The sequence below is a fragment of the Mesocricetus auratus genome, unplaced genomic scaffold (genome assembly GCF_017639785.1).
Source record: "Mesocricetus auratus isolate SY011 unplaced genomic scaffold, BCM_Maur_2.0 Super-Scaffold_100013, whole genome shotgun sequence".
Taxonomy (NCBI): Eukaryota; Metazoa; Chordata; class Mammalia; order Rodentia; family Cricetidae; genus Mesocricetus; species Mesocricetus auratus.
The window spans coordinates 8266772-8282604 of record NW_024429196.1 but is presented as its reverse complement, the minus strand read 5'-3'; the positions used below and the strand labels follow the sequence as shown (position 1 = coordinate 8282604).

The window sequence follows — 15833 nt, the reverse complement described above, 5'->3', positions numbered from 1 at the left end:
GTGGGTGTTGGAACTGGAAAGACTTCTGAACTAAAGTTGGAAATGCTTTTATTTTTCTGTTATATATAGTAATATGTGAGAATAATTAAAATAGGAGTTCTTAAAACAAGATCCAGGCTGATGGTTTTGAAAAAACTGCATTATTTCCTTACAAATAATGCAAACATTTGGAAATGGATACTGAGCCAAAATCAAACCCTAGGTACTTCCAAAACCATGGTCCAAATGGCAAGATGAGAGCAGTATCTTTCTTGTGACAGAGTCTCACTTTGTAGCCCAAGCTGCCGGGCATTGGTGGTGCACGCCTTTAATCCCAGCACTTGGGAGGCAGAGGCAGAGGCAGGCGGATCTCTGTGAGTTTGAGGCTAGCCTGGTCTACAGAGAAAGTTCTAGGACAGCCTCCATAACAATACAGAGAAACCCTGTCTCGGAGGGAAAAAAAAAAGTTCTGTCGCCCAAGCTGGCCTCAGCTGGGATCTTCCTTCCTTAGTCCACTCTCCCGATACAAGGGGATTAGAGGGGAGTGTTGAGACTACAGGCTCAGGCCCTGCCTCTTCCTGCAAATCTGTGACCTCAAAATGATTAGAAAAGGGCCTTTCAGAAATTTGTCATCCTCTAGTAAAGGGATGATCTCAAAGAAACTTACTCTCACAAGCCCCGTGTTAGGTATAGGTAGCTCAAACTTGTAACACCAGCCCTGGTTGATGATTAGCAATTCAAGGTCATCCTTGAGGACATGCCAATTCAAAGCCAACCTGGACTACAAGACACTTTGTCAAGCAAAACCAAATAAATAATTAAACAAATGGTTTCAACTAATAGAACTCAATACAAATTGAAGACTCAAAAAGTTTTTAAAAGAATTATATATGTAGAAACACTAGTCTCATGAGATAATAGACACTGTTAGAAGCCTAAATGTTGGCAGAAAGCAAACAATGGTATTGGGTTGAAAACATAGCTCAGTATTACATGTTGGAGAGCGGCAGGTAATAATTACTTTTAGCTTTCCAGGTCAAGGATAATGCCCATGAAGCTGAACACCAGGAATATACCTAGCAACCCTAAATTGTACCGAATTTGTCTTAGGTAAGATACTAGCCTTTGAGGGGCTTTGGGCCCAGGTAAGTAAGAATAAGCCCATATGGAAGGGATGTGAAGTCTACGGTGATGTCTCTCTGACCTGCCATGTGTAAAACCCTCTTACATTTGCCTAGATAGATCTATGAGACCAATAGCATATTAATGACATATAAATTCTGAAATCAGATCATAAAAGACTATGGCCCTCCCCTAACACTTTTATTCTGGGGGAAGTGAGGTGCTATGTTGGAAGGACAGCTACTCAAGGCTCCAGGCCAGTATCATGAAGATAAGCCACTCATAAATCCTCAGTCCTCAGCATCCAGAAGTATTGTGGGATATCTGTGCACGGTGTGAAGACGTATTGCTGTGAGTGGTGTAGTAAAAAGCTGAATGGATGATAGCTAGGCAGAAGGGTTAGCTGGGACTTTGGGGCAGAGAGAGAACTCTGGGCAGAAGACAACGAGAAGGCCAGCAAGATGCAGAGGAAGCGACATGAGCAGTACGGAGAGATAAGGTAATGACCCAGACAGAACAGATCGAAATAAATGGGTTAGTTTAAGTTATAAGAGCTAGTGGGACAAGTCTAAGCTAAGGCTAAGCTTTTACAATTAACAAGTCTCCATGTCATTATTTGGGAGCTGGAGGTCCAGAGAAAAATCTACTTCAAGCTGCTAAACTTGGGAATAATTTGTCTCAAAGCAAGGAACTACTACTCTTGTGAGTTCTTTCTCACCTCCCCTAAATAAATCTAGTTCTGCTCTAAAGCAAAGAAAAATGAAACAAAAGAAAAGGGGGGGGGCAGGAAAAGCAAAGGAGCAAAGTGAAAAATGAGACAGTACGTCATGCTAGGCCCCTATACATCACAGAATCTGCATCTTCATCTATGAGACAAAGATTGATGATGAAAACCTTCCTGAGAAAGTGCTTTAACTTTGAACAGAGATTCTGAGATTTGAATGCAACAAGTGGCAGGGCAGTTTCTAACAGCTTAAAGTTACTAAAATACTAGTCATGAGTGGAGCATGTCTGAGGCAGAGACTGGTAGATTTCTGTGAGTTAGATGTCAACCAGATAGGTCTACTTAGTGAATTCCATACCAGTCAATGCTACACGAGGAGACCTTATCTCAAAACAAAACAAAACGCCACGAAAATACACAGAACTTGTTAAAAGGCACAGAATGCTCTTTTCTCTTAAATTCTTTAGACAGTTGATAACTAACTTTTTCATAATGCATATATGCCCCTGATACATCCCACGGAAAACAATTTATTTGAATTGACTTTCTTGTTCAGTAAGCAATGGTACTGAATACATTAGTGACACTAAAATCATAAAACTAGATCTGTATAAAAATCAGAATCTACTGACTATCAAAGCACTCCACAACCTTCAAATCCTCATGTGATAGAAAGCTGTTGATATCTTAAAACCCACTGAACAGTTCTGCCCATCAGGGGCTAAAACCAAAAGAAATTGAACCTGATGGGGAAGTCCTGTGTATATGTCAATAAAGCACTGTTGGCCAATAGGAAAGCAAGATAGGTGGGACTAGGAGTCCAGGAGGACTCTGGGTAGGGGAAACACAGGGAATCAAGATGTAGCTGCCATAGGGGTAAGAAGTTCGGAACTTCTCTCTGGTAAGAGAAATACTTAGATTAACAATTATGGGGTAAATACTTAAGTCACAGCTAGCCAGTAAGAAACAAGCAAGGCCAACAGCTTCATAATTAATCCAGCATCTTGCTTGTTATTTGAGGACTACAATGCAGCAGAGCCCAGGCGACTGGTGGGGAAAAACCAAAGTGGCCAACAAGGAAAAGGCTTCTGTCTACATGAACCGATCTTGAGTCCTCACACTGAAGTGTTACAGTGAGTTGATAATGCCTACAAAGGTTCTGAGAAAATCCACTAATTGTATACTATATAGCACTTTACATACTAGCTACATTCCTGGAAATGCAGCATGTCTCAAAACTACATGAAAGAAAAAAAGACTTCTCAGAGAAACATGAAATTAGGGCCTACATGCAGATAATTCACACACAAATTTTATCTATTAGAGTGTTCTGTAGGACTATGTTTGTTATGACATGTATACAGACTGTCTTCTAATAACTCAGCAATATCTCAATAATTGTGTCAGTTGAAAGTAGCCTCTAAAACTCCCAGAAAGTCTCCAGGTAAGAAAACAGCTAAGCCTTTGTCACAAACCAATGTAGAGGAAGGGGAGGTCTCAGATAATCTTTAACAACCCATAAATGCTCTCTTCCTGAGCATTACAGCAGTTGTGCTATGTAAAAAGTTCTCGTGCAAGTATTTATGAAGCGTGGTGATGCACATCTGTAATCACAACACTCAGGAGGCAATGGCAAGAGGAGTGTTGTACATTTGAGGCCAGCACAAGCCGGAGTCATCCCTCCTCTCAAAGGGATATTTATGTGACTGTCTGTGAGGAGTGACAAGCATCTCTCAAGTTCAAGGGGCTGAGAATTTTTACTCAGTGAGCAGCCCTTCCTCAGACTCACACCACCTGACTGCAGCATGGTCCCCTTACTCAGCCTCTGGTGGGGCTGCATCAGCTATTATTGCAGAGTATGAGAAACTAGCATGCGTCTGGCTCTTCCCAGCAGCTAATGTGAATGACCCAATCCTTCTACTCTTCCTGACTTTTCCAGTTCCCTCATCTTCTTGCTCTAAGTGCTTCTGCAGGGTCTCCCAAGCAGCACTTGTGTAGCTGTCCTTTCCCCACACACACCCCACCCTGGCAGGTGGGGTGCTGTCTTCCTTCATTTCCACAGCTAGCCCACACTGTGCTTTTTTGTTGTCCTGACGTACTATCATATTCTTTTGAGGGTTGTCATGTGCTTTGGTCAGCCAGAGCTCACCACATTCCCAATAACAAAAACCCTGTTATCATCCCTAAGGGTGTCCACAGCTATAATCACCAATACCAAGACTCTCTCACCACACCAATAATTGTACCTCAAAATCTAAACTCAAGCATCCTGCTCTGTACTGCCTGACTCAGTTCCTCTCACCTATCCATGCACTCCTACTTTCACACACAATTCAATGGAACCTCCCATTCCAATAAGTCCTATATCAATTTCTGCTATTCATTAGCTATGTCTTCTCTGCTTATAGAGTTCAGATTCACATGGCTCAGCATCATAATTTGCTTCACAAATACTTGTGATTTCATCATTCCTCTCAACCTCTTCTGAACTTGCTGGACAAACTTCAACCTTAGATAAACCCCACTTTGTGCTAAAAATCAAGTTGAATGCTTGATCTTCATTGAGCTGTTCACGTGATCACTTTAAAATGATCACAAATACTGGCTTTTAGCAAATCCATCAATCCTATTACATTTTCTCATTAAATTTTGCCATGTCTTAGACTCTCCGGTTCCCTCCTCACTGGTGATGACCTCACTTCATATGTTGCAGACAGAGAACTTAGGATATGTGACCTCACCCTCATTACCAATTCTACTACCTAATCCTGACTCTTGATATAGCTTGCCTTCCTTTCTTAAAAAAAAATACAAAGGGATATTCCTTTTCCAACTAGTAACCAATCCCCCAATCAAATGGATCCAAGAGAGGCAGGGAAAGAGTTATGAAGAGCATAGCCACCGAGTTAGAGAATATAGGATCATCTCCTCTTTTTAAATGAAATCATTGTTACACTAACTCAAGTAATTTACTGTTATTTACATCTTTAAATGCTTTTATCTACTTATGTGATTACATAATGGGCCACATTTTCTGCTCTTTGTATGTCTGGTAATTTTTTCTTTTTCTTTCTGAGAAAGGGTCTTGTAATATAGCCTTTGCTAGCCTTGAACACACTATATAGTCCAGGCTGATCTCAAACTCAAACCAATCCTCCTGTCTCAGCTTCAGTGTGTTACAATTATAGGTGTGCCTCACCATGCCCAGCCCCATCCTGGTGATTTTAGTTGGATGCCAGATGCTGAGTTTTGTGCTGCAGGATATTTGAGCTTTGGTTTCCAATAGTTGTGGTCTTTGTTTGGAACACAAGTTGCTTTAACCTCAGATTTCTTGAGCCTAGTGTTCAATCTTTGCAAGCCCAGAAAAATCTTTAGCCTAGAATAGAACTGGTGATAATTCTAGAGTGCTTTTCTAGATTCATGCCCCTTCTGGCCAGGCTGGGTAACACTCCTGACCCCATGTTTCTGGAACCTGTGGCCCCTCCTCCCACAGACTTGGAAGTTCCTCATCAGTTCAGCTCAGCTTCAGGAGAGCGCAATGGGATCCCTGGCGCTCTTTCTGCGCAGCCCCTGTATGCCACCCAAACTCTGAATTCTCTCTTCAACACACTGTGCTGCCAGGCTGTATTTGGGATTTCTTCCCTGTGCTGTGACCGAAGATTCTCAAAGCCGAGGCTCATCTTTCTTCACTTCCCTTGTCGGAGTAAGGACTCTGTAACTCACTTAGAAATCTGCAGACCTCGGCCCCTCCAGTTTCTGCCCAATTGTTTTCTCCCTTTCATAGCAAAGATATTCCAAAGCATTCCCTGTTCCCCTTGCCACGTTCCCCCTTTCACCTTGTATTATTTCTCCAGCAATCAACATTCTTCTCCACACTTCACTGGAACAAGCCAACAGCACAAAGTCAACCACATTAAACTTTCCCATAGTCTTGGCTGGCACCTCTAACAGTTGCAGGCCATTACTTTAAATACCAACCATACACTAAGGTCTATCAAATGAAATAGTACTATTACAGTTTTCACTGCTTCCTTTCAAAAACACCAGACAAATGTAATGTAGGAGTGGAAAGGCTCATTCTACCTCAAGGTTTAAGGGGATATAAATTACAACGGGGGAAAGGTGGGGTGGCTGGAAGATGCTGCCATAGCTACTTGTTACAAGGTGTTCACCAAGGAAGACAAGTCCACTGGAAGTGAGTCAGGGAGGGCTAGTCCAAGACTGGATCCCCAGAGACTCACTTCCTCCAGCTAGGTCCCACCTTCTAAAGGTTCCGTACACTCCCAAACAGCTTCATCCATCAGAGTTCCAGAGTCTAAATACATATGCTCACCCATTTCCCACCCAGCCTACAAGTACCAACCCATGGCTTTCAAGTCATTCACTCTCATTCACTCACTGTACCACACTTTTATAGTCTAATTAAATTTGGATTAAGAGGCTTTTCAGACTATCTTTTCTATATCCTCCTTCCTAATTTCCCCCATCTTGTTAAATGTCCTCGTCATCTATCCAGCTGCTCAACTAAAACTCAGGGCACCTTCCTTGCATCCTTTCTCCATATCCAGTACATTCAAACTCATCAAATCCTGCTGGTTCTACCTCAAAATGTGTCTCAAATCCATGGAGTTCTCTTCATTTCCATTACCACCACCTTAAAAAACAAACAAAATCCTCCCACTTTTACCCCAAAGGACTTATTCTCCACATGATATTTCAGAATGACCTCAGAGGAAAAAATGGCAGAGCATGTTGCTCCTTTACATGAAAGCTTCTTTCAAAGCACTATCAACCCCTCACCCCCGAGGACCCATGGGCATCATGGTGCTCTAAGGCCTCTTCTTTTGCTTCCAGCCTTGGGGTTTCTGCCTGGAAGGTCTTCTACCTTCTCTGTCCTGTGAGGTTCTTCACAGGACAGGCTCATTCTCACCACTCAAGTCTCAGGTAAGTGTACTTTTACCACTACTTAAGAGAACACTGCCTTCCTTCCTTCTGGGAAATTCTGTGTTTTTACCTTACTGCCTTTCATACACTCCGGTCTCATCCAATCATTTAATATTGACATTTACTACATGTCATACACTATTCAGACTCTAGAAACCATCTGCAACTGAAGCAGAGAGATTCCCATCTCATAAAGTCAACAGACTGGAGTGTAAGAAGACTCAGAGCACATCTCTCTGTGGTCCCTGTGGCATCTACAGGACTCATTAGGCTCCCAGAGAATGCAACATCTGCTACTTAAGGGGACAGAATGGGCTTAGCTGTGCTTATTGTCTGCACAATGTCTCTCACCTCAAGTATCTCTAAAATAACGACCAAATCTTTGCTTTGTACTTCATACTACTATATTTATATATTTAAAATCAGACCTCCTGTACTGATAGAACATTAACTGGAATTGTAATTACTGAATCATCTGACCCTAACCCCAAATTGTCACAACAACCAAAGTACCTTGTGACTACTTCATCCATTTATTTCCTGCATATCCTTTAGAACTTGGCTTTAAACTTCAGCCTCTGGAGGCAAAACCAGAACCAATAACTCAAGAGCCTTGACTACCTTCTTTGTAAATGACAAGCAAATGATGCCATTAATTCATTCAAGATTTAAGGCGCAATGCCACTTTAACAGGAAACTATTGTAGGTCAGGACCTTGTCTTTCACAGCTTAGAAAACATGGTGTTGTGTATACTCAAGCGACATCAGAGGCTGGACTAGACTTTCTAACTAGCTCCCTAGCTAAATTTAAAGACAGTTTTTACAGCTGTATCTCGGAACTCTTTAGGGAGGAGAGCACATTTTACACCAGATAATCAAAGAGTCAGGTTACATCAATGTTAAGTTAGAGCATCAATCAAAAGGGCATTCTAAAAACTGACTAGGACTCGGTAATAGCATTTGTGTGTTCACCAGTCTAACCCATGCCTTCTTTACTCCTCAAAGCTCTCCTCTAAGGTGGGTCAGAAGACTGCTAACACAGCAGCAGACTGACGTTCACCCAGTAAGGTTAGTGACCTGTGAAAGGACTCAGTCTTGGCGCATTTTCTTAGCGTATGTGTCTGCTATTTGGGGGAGAGAATGGAGAAAATTATTCCCCACAGGACATTTTACATTGTTATGTGTATACCTGCTAATACCAAGGGGAACATACTCCAAACAACGTGTTTCAGGAAAATTCAGCAAGCTATGTCACAATGCACAAAAAGCTGAAAGAAGCTTTTTGAAGCTAACATCACATTGTTCAGGAATTCATGCCTGCACTCATCAAGCTGCAACCCAGACAGAATGCCACAAACTTCTCAAGGCCAGCAAGTTTGTTATCTATTTACAACACAGAAACAGTGACTGCTGGATGCAATTTACTTATTGCAGTTAAAGATGCAGAGTTGAATTCCACTAAGTTTAGAATAGTGCTATAGCCCAGTCACTTACCACTAGAGGCACTAAGAAAGTTAGCAAAAACTTTTAGTCTATGAACACGCTGAAGATAATAGCACCGAGTAATCTACAGAAAGTAATCCTACAAAGGTAGTTAAGTCGGTGATTTCCTTATAATCTGACTTACTCTCACCAGAAAGCTTTTGCAACAGGGTCTCACTCTTTAGCCTAAGGCAGTGTCTGACCACACCCACCCTCTGCAGGACTAGAGCCATGAGCCACCACGCCTAGCTTTAGAAATAACGTTTCAACGGTCTAAAGTTTACTGCAAAAGTTACATACACTTTGTCTCTAGGTCATATTATTCTTTCATATCACTTGTGTACCCAGAAACAACTTGTTTTACTACCTAACTGTAATAAAGTCTCATTTCCTTGTGTGCTATCTAATTCTAAGGAGTCAGTATTTTCGTATGTATAAGCAGGGCACTTACAAGTGTTAGAGACACCACCAAATATTGTTATTTGTGCATTTACATGCTATTCATAGCTGTTTCATCGCCATTACTATTCTTAAAAACTGTGCCATGGAACACAAAATATAAAAACTAAAGCCCATTCTGTTTTTAATAGAACATTTTTTGATTCAATCCTTCCTGAGACAAGCTTTTAGAAACAGGCGTTTATTCCTTGTTTGTTCTATATTTAAACAGTGCTTTTAATTAAATTCTAGGAACGAAAAATGTAATTTGGTAAGAAAACTGCATTGCCGATCACAAATAACCCACAAAATTTCTTTAGATAACAAAGCTGAGATATAAACTAACCCCAAATATCAAACTGCAAAATAAAACGGAAGTTCAACTTGTGCCGAGACCCACTCACTGCTCCAGCATCATGTTCCTGTGCTTGTCTGAACAGCCTTGTCTCTGGATGAAAAGATGATATACAACTACCGAATGCACCTGGGTTTCCAAAAAATATATTAAAAGCTCTAGAAGAAAAGTGAACAATACTTGAGGAAACCAGGCACGGCAGTTTTCCATGGGTCCCTTTGGTAGTTTTTTCTTCAGTCTCTTTCTGGGTTCCCTACTCATGCTTTTCAGTCATTATGAGTTGTCTACTCATGTTTTTCAATTATTATATCTTTATTAGATTTATTTTTAAAATAACTGCCATATTGAGATAAAATTAAAACATCATTTCAGATTTCAAGACAGCAGATAATAGCCTTGAAGAAAGTAAGAGCCTTCTCCTTCAAAAGACTTCACAAAACTTTATATGCTTATCGAGGGAATTCTCTAACTTCCGGAAGCTGTGACATCTTCAAACTCCAGTTTAGAAACCTCTACTCAATGCAGGTGTGGACCCCACATGCCTATAATCCCAGCACTAGGGGGTATATTCCAGTATCAGGAGTTTCATGGCAAGCCTCAGCCACCCAACAGCCTGTTTCAGGTAACCAACCACTAGAAGTGGAAACCCAACTTTATTTTTCAAATTATCTAACCTTTCGCTATCTAGTGCAAAATGCCCAAATCTTCCCAATTCCTTCCTAGTCCATACTATCTGTAGTTTCTAATTCTGCTTCTGCTACAATGGATATTTTACTACACTTGCAAGACCATTGACAGGATGGAAAAATGGGCTGAATTTTACAGCTTTAGATGCAAGACATAAACTTAAACCTGGCTTCGCATGGTAAGGGCAAAAAAAGTCTTCTTTCAAAAGGAAATCAGAACTTCAAGATTACTTGAACTGCCAAACTTATTTTCATGAAACTGAAAAAAACTAGATCTTGTAAAAAATTAAATGCAGAGCTTTTAATATTAGCAATATGTGCATATTTCTAATTTTTCCCTACCTTAAAAAGTTTTAGAAGAAAAAAACCAAAAACTGTCTATATGTCCTTTATTAGGGTGTGGTACCACTCTATACCAGGCCAGAATGAAGTCGAGGCAAGGCAGGACTATCAGACTGTTGTGTCTAGTCAGAATCCTATAAATCTATGGAGCTGGATTATGATAACTAGATTTCTACCAGTGTCAAAAAACCTCGTGGCTAATATCAACATAGTATCATTTGCATTCTAATTTCAACTAACCCAGCCAACCCAGTCCAGCCAGGAAGCAGGCTAAGTCTCCACTCCTCATAAATGATGGCCTGCTCTCTTATGTCTCCCAGGAGAAGTTAAAGTAGCCCCTATTTGCCAAACACCACTTTAAAAACAACTAGTTAAGACCTGCAAATATGTTTCCACACAAGAAAACTGTAAAGTCCCAATTTTAGCCACTTAAGTCGCTGTAACAAATCCAATAGTGCTAACCTCTTTGAAAAGGTAACCTCCAGTTATAGGTAAAACTGTGGCACTGTTCAGATTTTACAATGAAACAACATATTTAAGACATGCTAACGGACAATGGGACGTCCACCTCTCATTTGTTTTATAAACCCTTGTCATCTTTAAGTCCCCACCCCCTCCAGTGCTCACTTTTCTCATGAAGTTACTATTGCTTCCTTGGACTTTAAATACAAAATTTCCACTATTACTTTTTGACTTAGCAAGTTGCTACTTATTACACTGTACCAAATGAAACATTCAATCTCCAACATTTTGCAATTTGGTCAAATATTTCAAGCACTACAATTCAGTTGTTTTTTCCGGTTCTACACTGTTTTTAAATGGAGTAACAATGTTTTATGCTCTCCCCAGGGGGTGCCATCATTTACCTAATTCGGTTTACACATTCATCTTTTTAAAGGTACGGACTCAGGGCCTTATACAAGGTGACTTCTCTCACTAAAGCAGGGCTCTAGTCCTTTGCTTTTGTATACATTTGGGGATAGGGTCCTGATAAATTCCCTGGGCTAGACTCTGACAAAATTCTTATTACAGACTTTGTTACCAGGCTGTAGCTGTATTCAGTTTTTATTGCAGAGCAGGAGTACACGAAGAAGTTACTCTCCCAGTGCTGGGAGATTTCTAAACTGGTGCAGTGGCTATCACCTAATTCCAGCACCAGGGAGGCTGAGAAAGGAAGATAGTGTATTTGAGGCAAGCCTGGCCTGGGCTACGCAGCCAGATCAAGATCTAGATTTCTTTAACCACAAAAACATTATAAAGGCAACAATTATATCCTTGGGTAGATACATGTCATACTACAATTCTGCAGATGTATTTTCATCCTGAAATGCTTTCTTATAAAGCAGCAAACAAGACACTATCCTCATCTAAATCTGTTTTGTCTAATTAGAATACTATTAATCCCTGAAGTTGGATTATGATAACTAGATTCTATGTCTAACAGTCTCAAGACTGACACTAAATTAAGATTATATACCCTTTTCTAAACTGGACCGTCAATTCAGGTCCCAGGTTACAGGACCTGGCAGAAAGCACAGGCCACATGCCACTGCTGAACTTTGCTTTAATTATTCTTTTCGTAAGTACAGAAGATGAACTGGAATTACATCATGCTTGGTACTTTTCAATACCACACAACATACTACTTTCAATACCATGACTCACATAGCCTGTCACTAGCAGTTGGACACACACAATTGTGGAGCAGTTTGTTTACGAAGGATTTTAAGTTCTTCTATCAATCTAGGTTTCACTCATATACAGTTTTGTTTGGCTGTGACTTGAAAAATTCTAAACAGATGATGGAAAAAGTGGTAAAAAGGAAATCCCCATATCTAACAAAAGTTGGACCTTCACCTGCTAAAACCCAGTGACAGTCACTGCACAATACCAAAACTGTTTCAGTGACCAAAATTATCTGTAAATGTTAATATGCATGGACAGACCCTTCTGTCAAACTCAGCGCTCATTTTAGATTGCAGCTCCTGGGACTGTCCAAAAGACTCAGATAAGCAAGACCAAAGTCGATTTCTAAAGTGCACTGTTGTGGGTCTTGCTCTTGCTCAATTAATGATTTCCACTTTAGATTCACAACAAGAGCTACAAATTAATCCCTCAAGCAGGGTAACACCAGCACCCCTACTTGAAAGTATTAGCTGTAAAACTTACATAGAGAAACAAAAATAAAACAAAAAGACAAGATTCTGCAGTCACAAGTACTTTAATTTTTTAAAAAAACAAATCACTTATTTTAAAAATAAACAAATGGCACCACTCTACTCTAGGTTGACACAAGCAGACAACAAGCTGCTGAGAAGTCAGTACACCCCCCATCTCATCTACAACACACACTCAGCTGCGAACGTAGTCAAGACCCTCCTCCCCAAAGCAACATTCCACTGTCAAAACTATTTTACTTTAAAAGGTTAAACAACCCAAGCAGTTTGAAGAGTTTTATTTTGAAAAACATTACAGAGAATAGAAAATTCTTACAGTACCACAGAAGTATTACAGTACAATTTTCCACAACAAAATTGGAGCACACAAGTCCATGGGAATCCTTGACTTGAACTGTCAACACACAGCACCCTGTTTAAGTGGCTGTACCTGGAAACCAATGTATGCGATTCTTTAGAATCAGAAGTTATAATGTTAACGATCTGGGGGAAACGAGAGGAAGATTCTCTTATCTCTGTGTTGGACCCAACTTCCACAGCAAGGTAAAGGCCACGGTTACAGAAAATCATCTACTAACTGTATAAACAATGTAACTACTGCAGCCCACCCAGTTAGGACATCTTAATGTTAGGATGTCTGTGAAGAAGTCACTCAACTTTAGCTCGGCTGTTGTTAAAAAAGGACCTTCTTTCAAAATTTAGTTATTGGCCGGGTCTTCTCCATCTATCTTTACTCTGAAAGCAGGCGAACCTAAATTTAACTTACAAGTAACTAAAAAGTTGCAGGCTTTAGAAGACAGATACGTATTGTAAACAAATCTGCAACATTGTCTCAAAGACCAAAAAGTAGGGGAGACGAGTTTTTTTTTTTTAATCCTCTGGGTTAACACAAGCACTGCGGGTGGAAGGCAAGAATATGCTGTGTTTTATCTTCTCTAAAAGTAAAGGCGTCTGGGCAGACAAGGAGCACCCTCGGCATTTCCCTGCAGGAAGGGGAGAGAAATCAACCTGAGCCCTGAAGTCAACATGACAGGCCCCTCGGAGGCTCCACGTGGGGACTGCACCGAGCCCGCGGCGAAGTGCGCCCGGAGCCTGCGCCGGCAGCCGCTGCCAGGCCGCGGCGGCCCCGGAGCGCCACCCAGCGGCCCTACGAGGGGCCTACAGGCGCGGCCCACTCCCGGCTCGCTGCACCCCCACCGCCGCCCAGCCCGCTTCCCTCTCCGGATGCACAAGGCCCAACCCAAGAACTGAGACCACAAAATGGCTGCCGGCGGCTTCGTCACGTGACCCCTTTGTGCCTTTCGGGCCCCCGAACTCCGCGGGACCCGGGTACCAGTGGCCGGGGGCGGCGGAAGGCCTTTGAGGGGGGCCCCGCTAGGCCTCAGCGGCCCGGGACCGAGCACCGGGGAGGCGGGGGACCGGCCCGGCCAGCGACCGAGAGTCGGCGGCGGAGAGAAGATGGCGGCCATTTTGTGTGGGTCTGCTGCTCCGCCGCCGCCGCGGGCAGCGGAGGGCGCGGGCCTGGCGGCGGGTCGGACAGGGGAGTTAACACGTACCGACTCCTCTTCCTTCTCCATTCCGGTGGGCATCTGCGGCACGGCCCGGTTTATCGAGGCGTATTCGTGCAGGTCGGGCAGATCCTCACAGCGGAAGACCGGCAGCGGCTTCGAGGCGTCCAGCGCCCGCGCCCGAAACGACAGTTTACTCATCTCAGGCGCAGCAGATACCTCTCCGCTCTGGGGAAACGGCCCCGGCCAGCGGGATCATGGAGAACCGGGGTTTCGGTCTCCACTCGCCTGCCGCTGCCGGGGACTTGGGGGCGGAGCGCAAAGCCCGCCGTCCGGGCCCTGACACCAGCCGGGAGGGTGGGAGGCTGTGCCGCTCCGCGCCTCGCTCACTCGCTCTCTTCAATACGCCATGGCCAACATGGCGGACATTAAAACTCCACTGTGCGCTCTTCAGCCAACCCCAGCCATTCCCCACACTGCATCGCGCAGCGGCGCGGGCACGCGCGGGGGGAGCGCGGGCTCGAGCGGGCGCCGGCGCGGCGCGGCACGGAGCGCGCGTCCCGCCAACCCCCGGCCCGCCGGTCGCCGGTCTCGCCTCGCCTCGCCCGCTCCGCCCGGCCGCCTCGCGTCCGCCCTGCACCGTCCTCGGACGGGGCGAAGGTGCGACGAGCTCTCGGCGCGCGCGCGGGCCCTGCAAAGGCCGCCGCTGAGAGCGGCCGGGACGCTCGGGCCTGCGTCCCGGGCGCGGGCACCTGTCACCGCGGGGCTGGCCGCGCAGGGCGAGCGCAGCGCAGTGCAGTGCAGTGCGGGAGGTCCCGGGACTTGAAAGAAAGAAAGAAAAGAAAAGAAAAGAAAGAAAGAAAGAAGAAAGAAAGGGAAAAAAAGGCACGCGAAATCACAGGTCAACTCTGAAGTCAAACAAAACTTTTGGGTTATAATTCTGAACAGGTTCTGTATCAAATCACTGGTCGATTTCCCACCCAGGGCTCGCTATAAATACTACTTATATATTCAGCTCCAAAGTAGTTTTTAGCCAATCCTACATTCTATTCACCCCTTTTAGTTTAACTGAAGCAAGCAGATTAATTACCTCAAATTGTAACAATCTTTGGTGAAACATAGTTTCCAAATTCCAGAGCCCGTGTAGCTAGCTAGCTTGTGCATTCTGCAATATTAGAAGAAACGTTACTTCCGTAGGCTAACATTCTTGCCATCTGTTCTCTGGGAAACTTTATAAAATCGAATCAAAGAGCTGTGGTGGTTTGGTGGTTACACCAGAAACGGGAGGTTAAAAGTTAATTTATTAAAAAATAGATTTTGATAAGACTTCGAATATTTGGTTTGTATTATACATGAAAATTAGTACCGAGATATCTCTTTTTAATAAGATATTTTATAAACTGGGAGGGCTGTTGGGGTGGATTTTGAAAGTTTGGCGGCAAAATTTCAAATGTTCATCACGGTTTCAAAAACGTGTTATATAAGTCTGTTTTCCTCCCTGAGGGCTACATAGTAAAAATAATCACTATTCTTAAATACAGAGTTTGATATGAACTGTTAATTAGTTTAGCGAGCACAGGCAAACTATCTCTCAGGTTTGTTTCTATGTAACATTAATTACGATCTTTGTCCTAAAAGAGCATGTTGCGCTACTCTAGAGCAGGGGCAAGTAGACAAGCACAGACTGCAGTTCTCCCAGACTACCTTAAAACTCCAATGCTGACAGCTCATCTCTGGGAGGAAGCAGACTTTTTACTTGCCTTTCCTCCAGCATCTAGGCTCGCTAACTGCCTCTCCGGAAGAGTTAGGATGAAAACCAATGCTTATTATTGGAATTGGCAGAAGTGGTCTGCAACCTAGTGTGAGGCTCTACTGAAGTGTTCACAAAAGGTTTGGGATATGATATCTGAGTGAGATCATGTGGGTTATGGAAGAGGAGAAGAAAGGGAGGGAGGAAGAGGGATAGACAGATCTCAAGAGTCATGGATGCCATATCACATTCTGGGGAACCCAACGAACTGCCAGATCCACCATGGAATATAACACATTTAGCCAGGTTCAACAGTTAGGGACACA

General features: G+C 43.1%; 1 protein-coding gene across 2 annotated transcripts in view; it reads right to left on the bottom strand.

The window, feature by feature from the left end:
- Window positions 1-15833, bottom strand: part of Epc1 (enhancer of polycomb homolog 1) — an 83964-nt gene that overhangs the window by 44097 nt on the left and 24034 nt on the right. Inside the window, exon 1 of one of the 2 annotated variants that reach the window (XM_005085158.4) lies at window positions 13806-14162. The exons of the other annotated variant lie outside the window; for it this stretch is intronic. Within the exon in view, the coding sequence (XP_005085215.1) occupies window positions 13806-13958 (153 nt within the window). The 5' untranslated portion in view covers window positions 13959-14162. Of the gene's footprint in view, window positions 1-13805; window positions 14163-15833 lie in introns of those variants that run through there. 2 annotated transcript variants of the gene reach the window in all.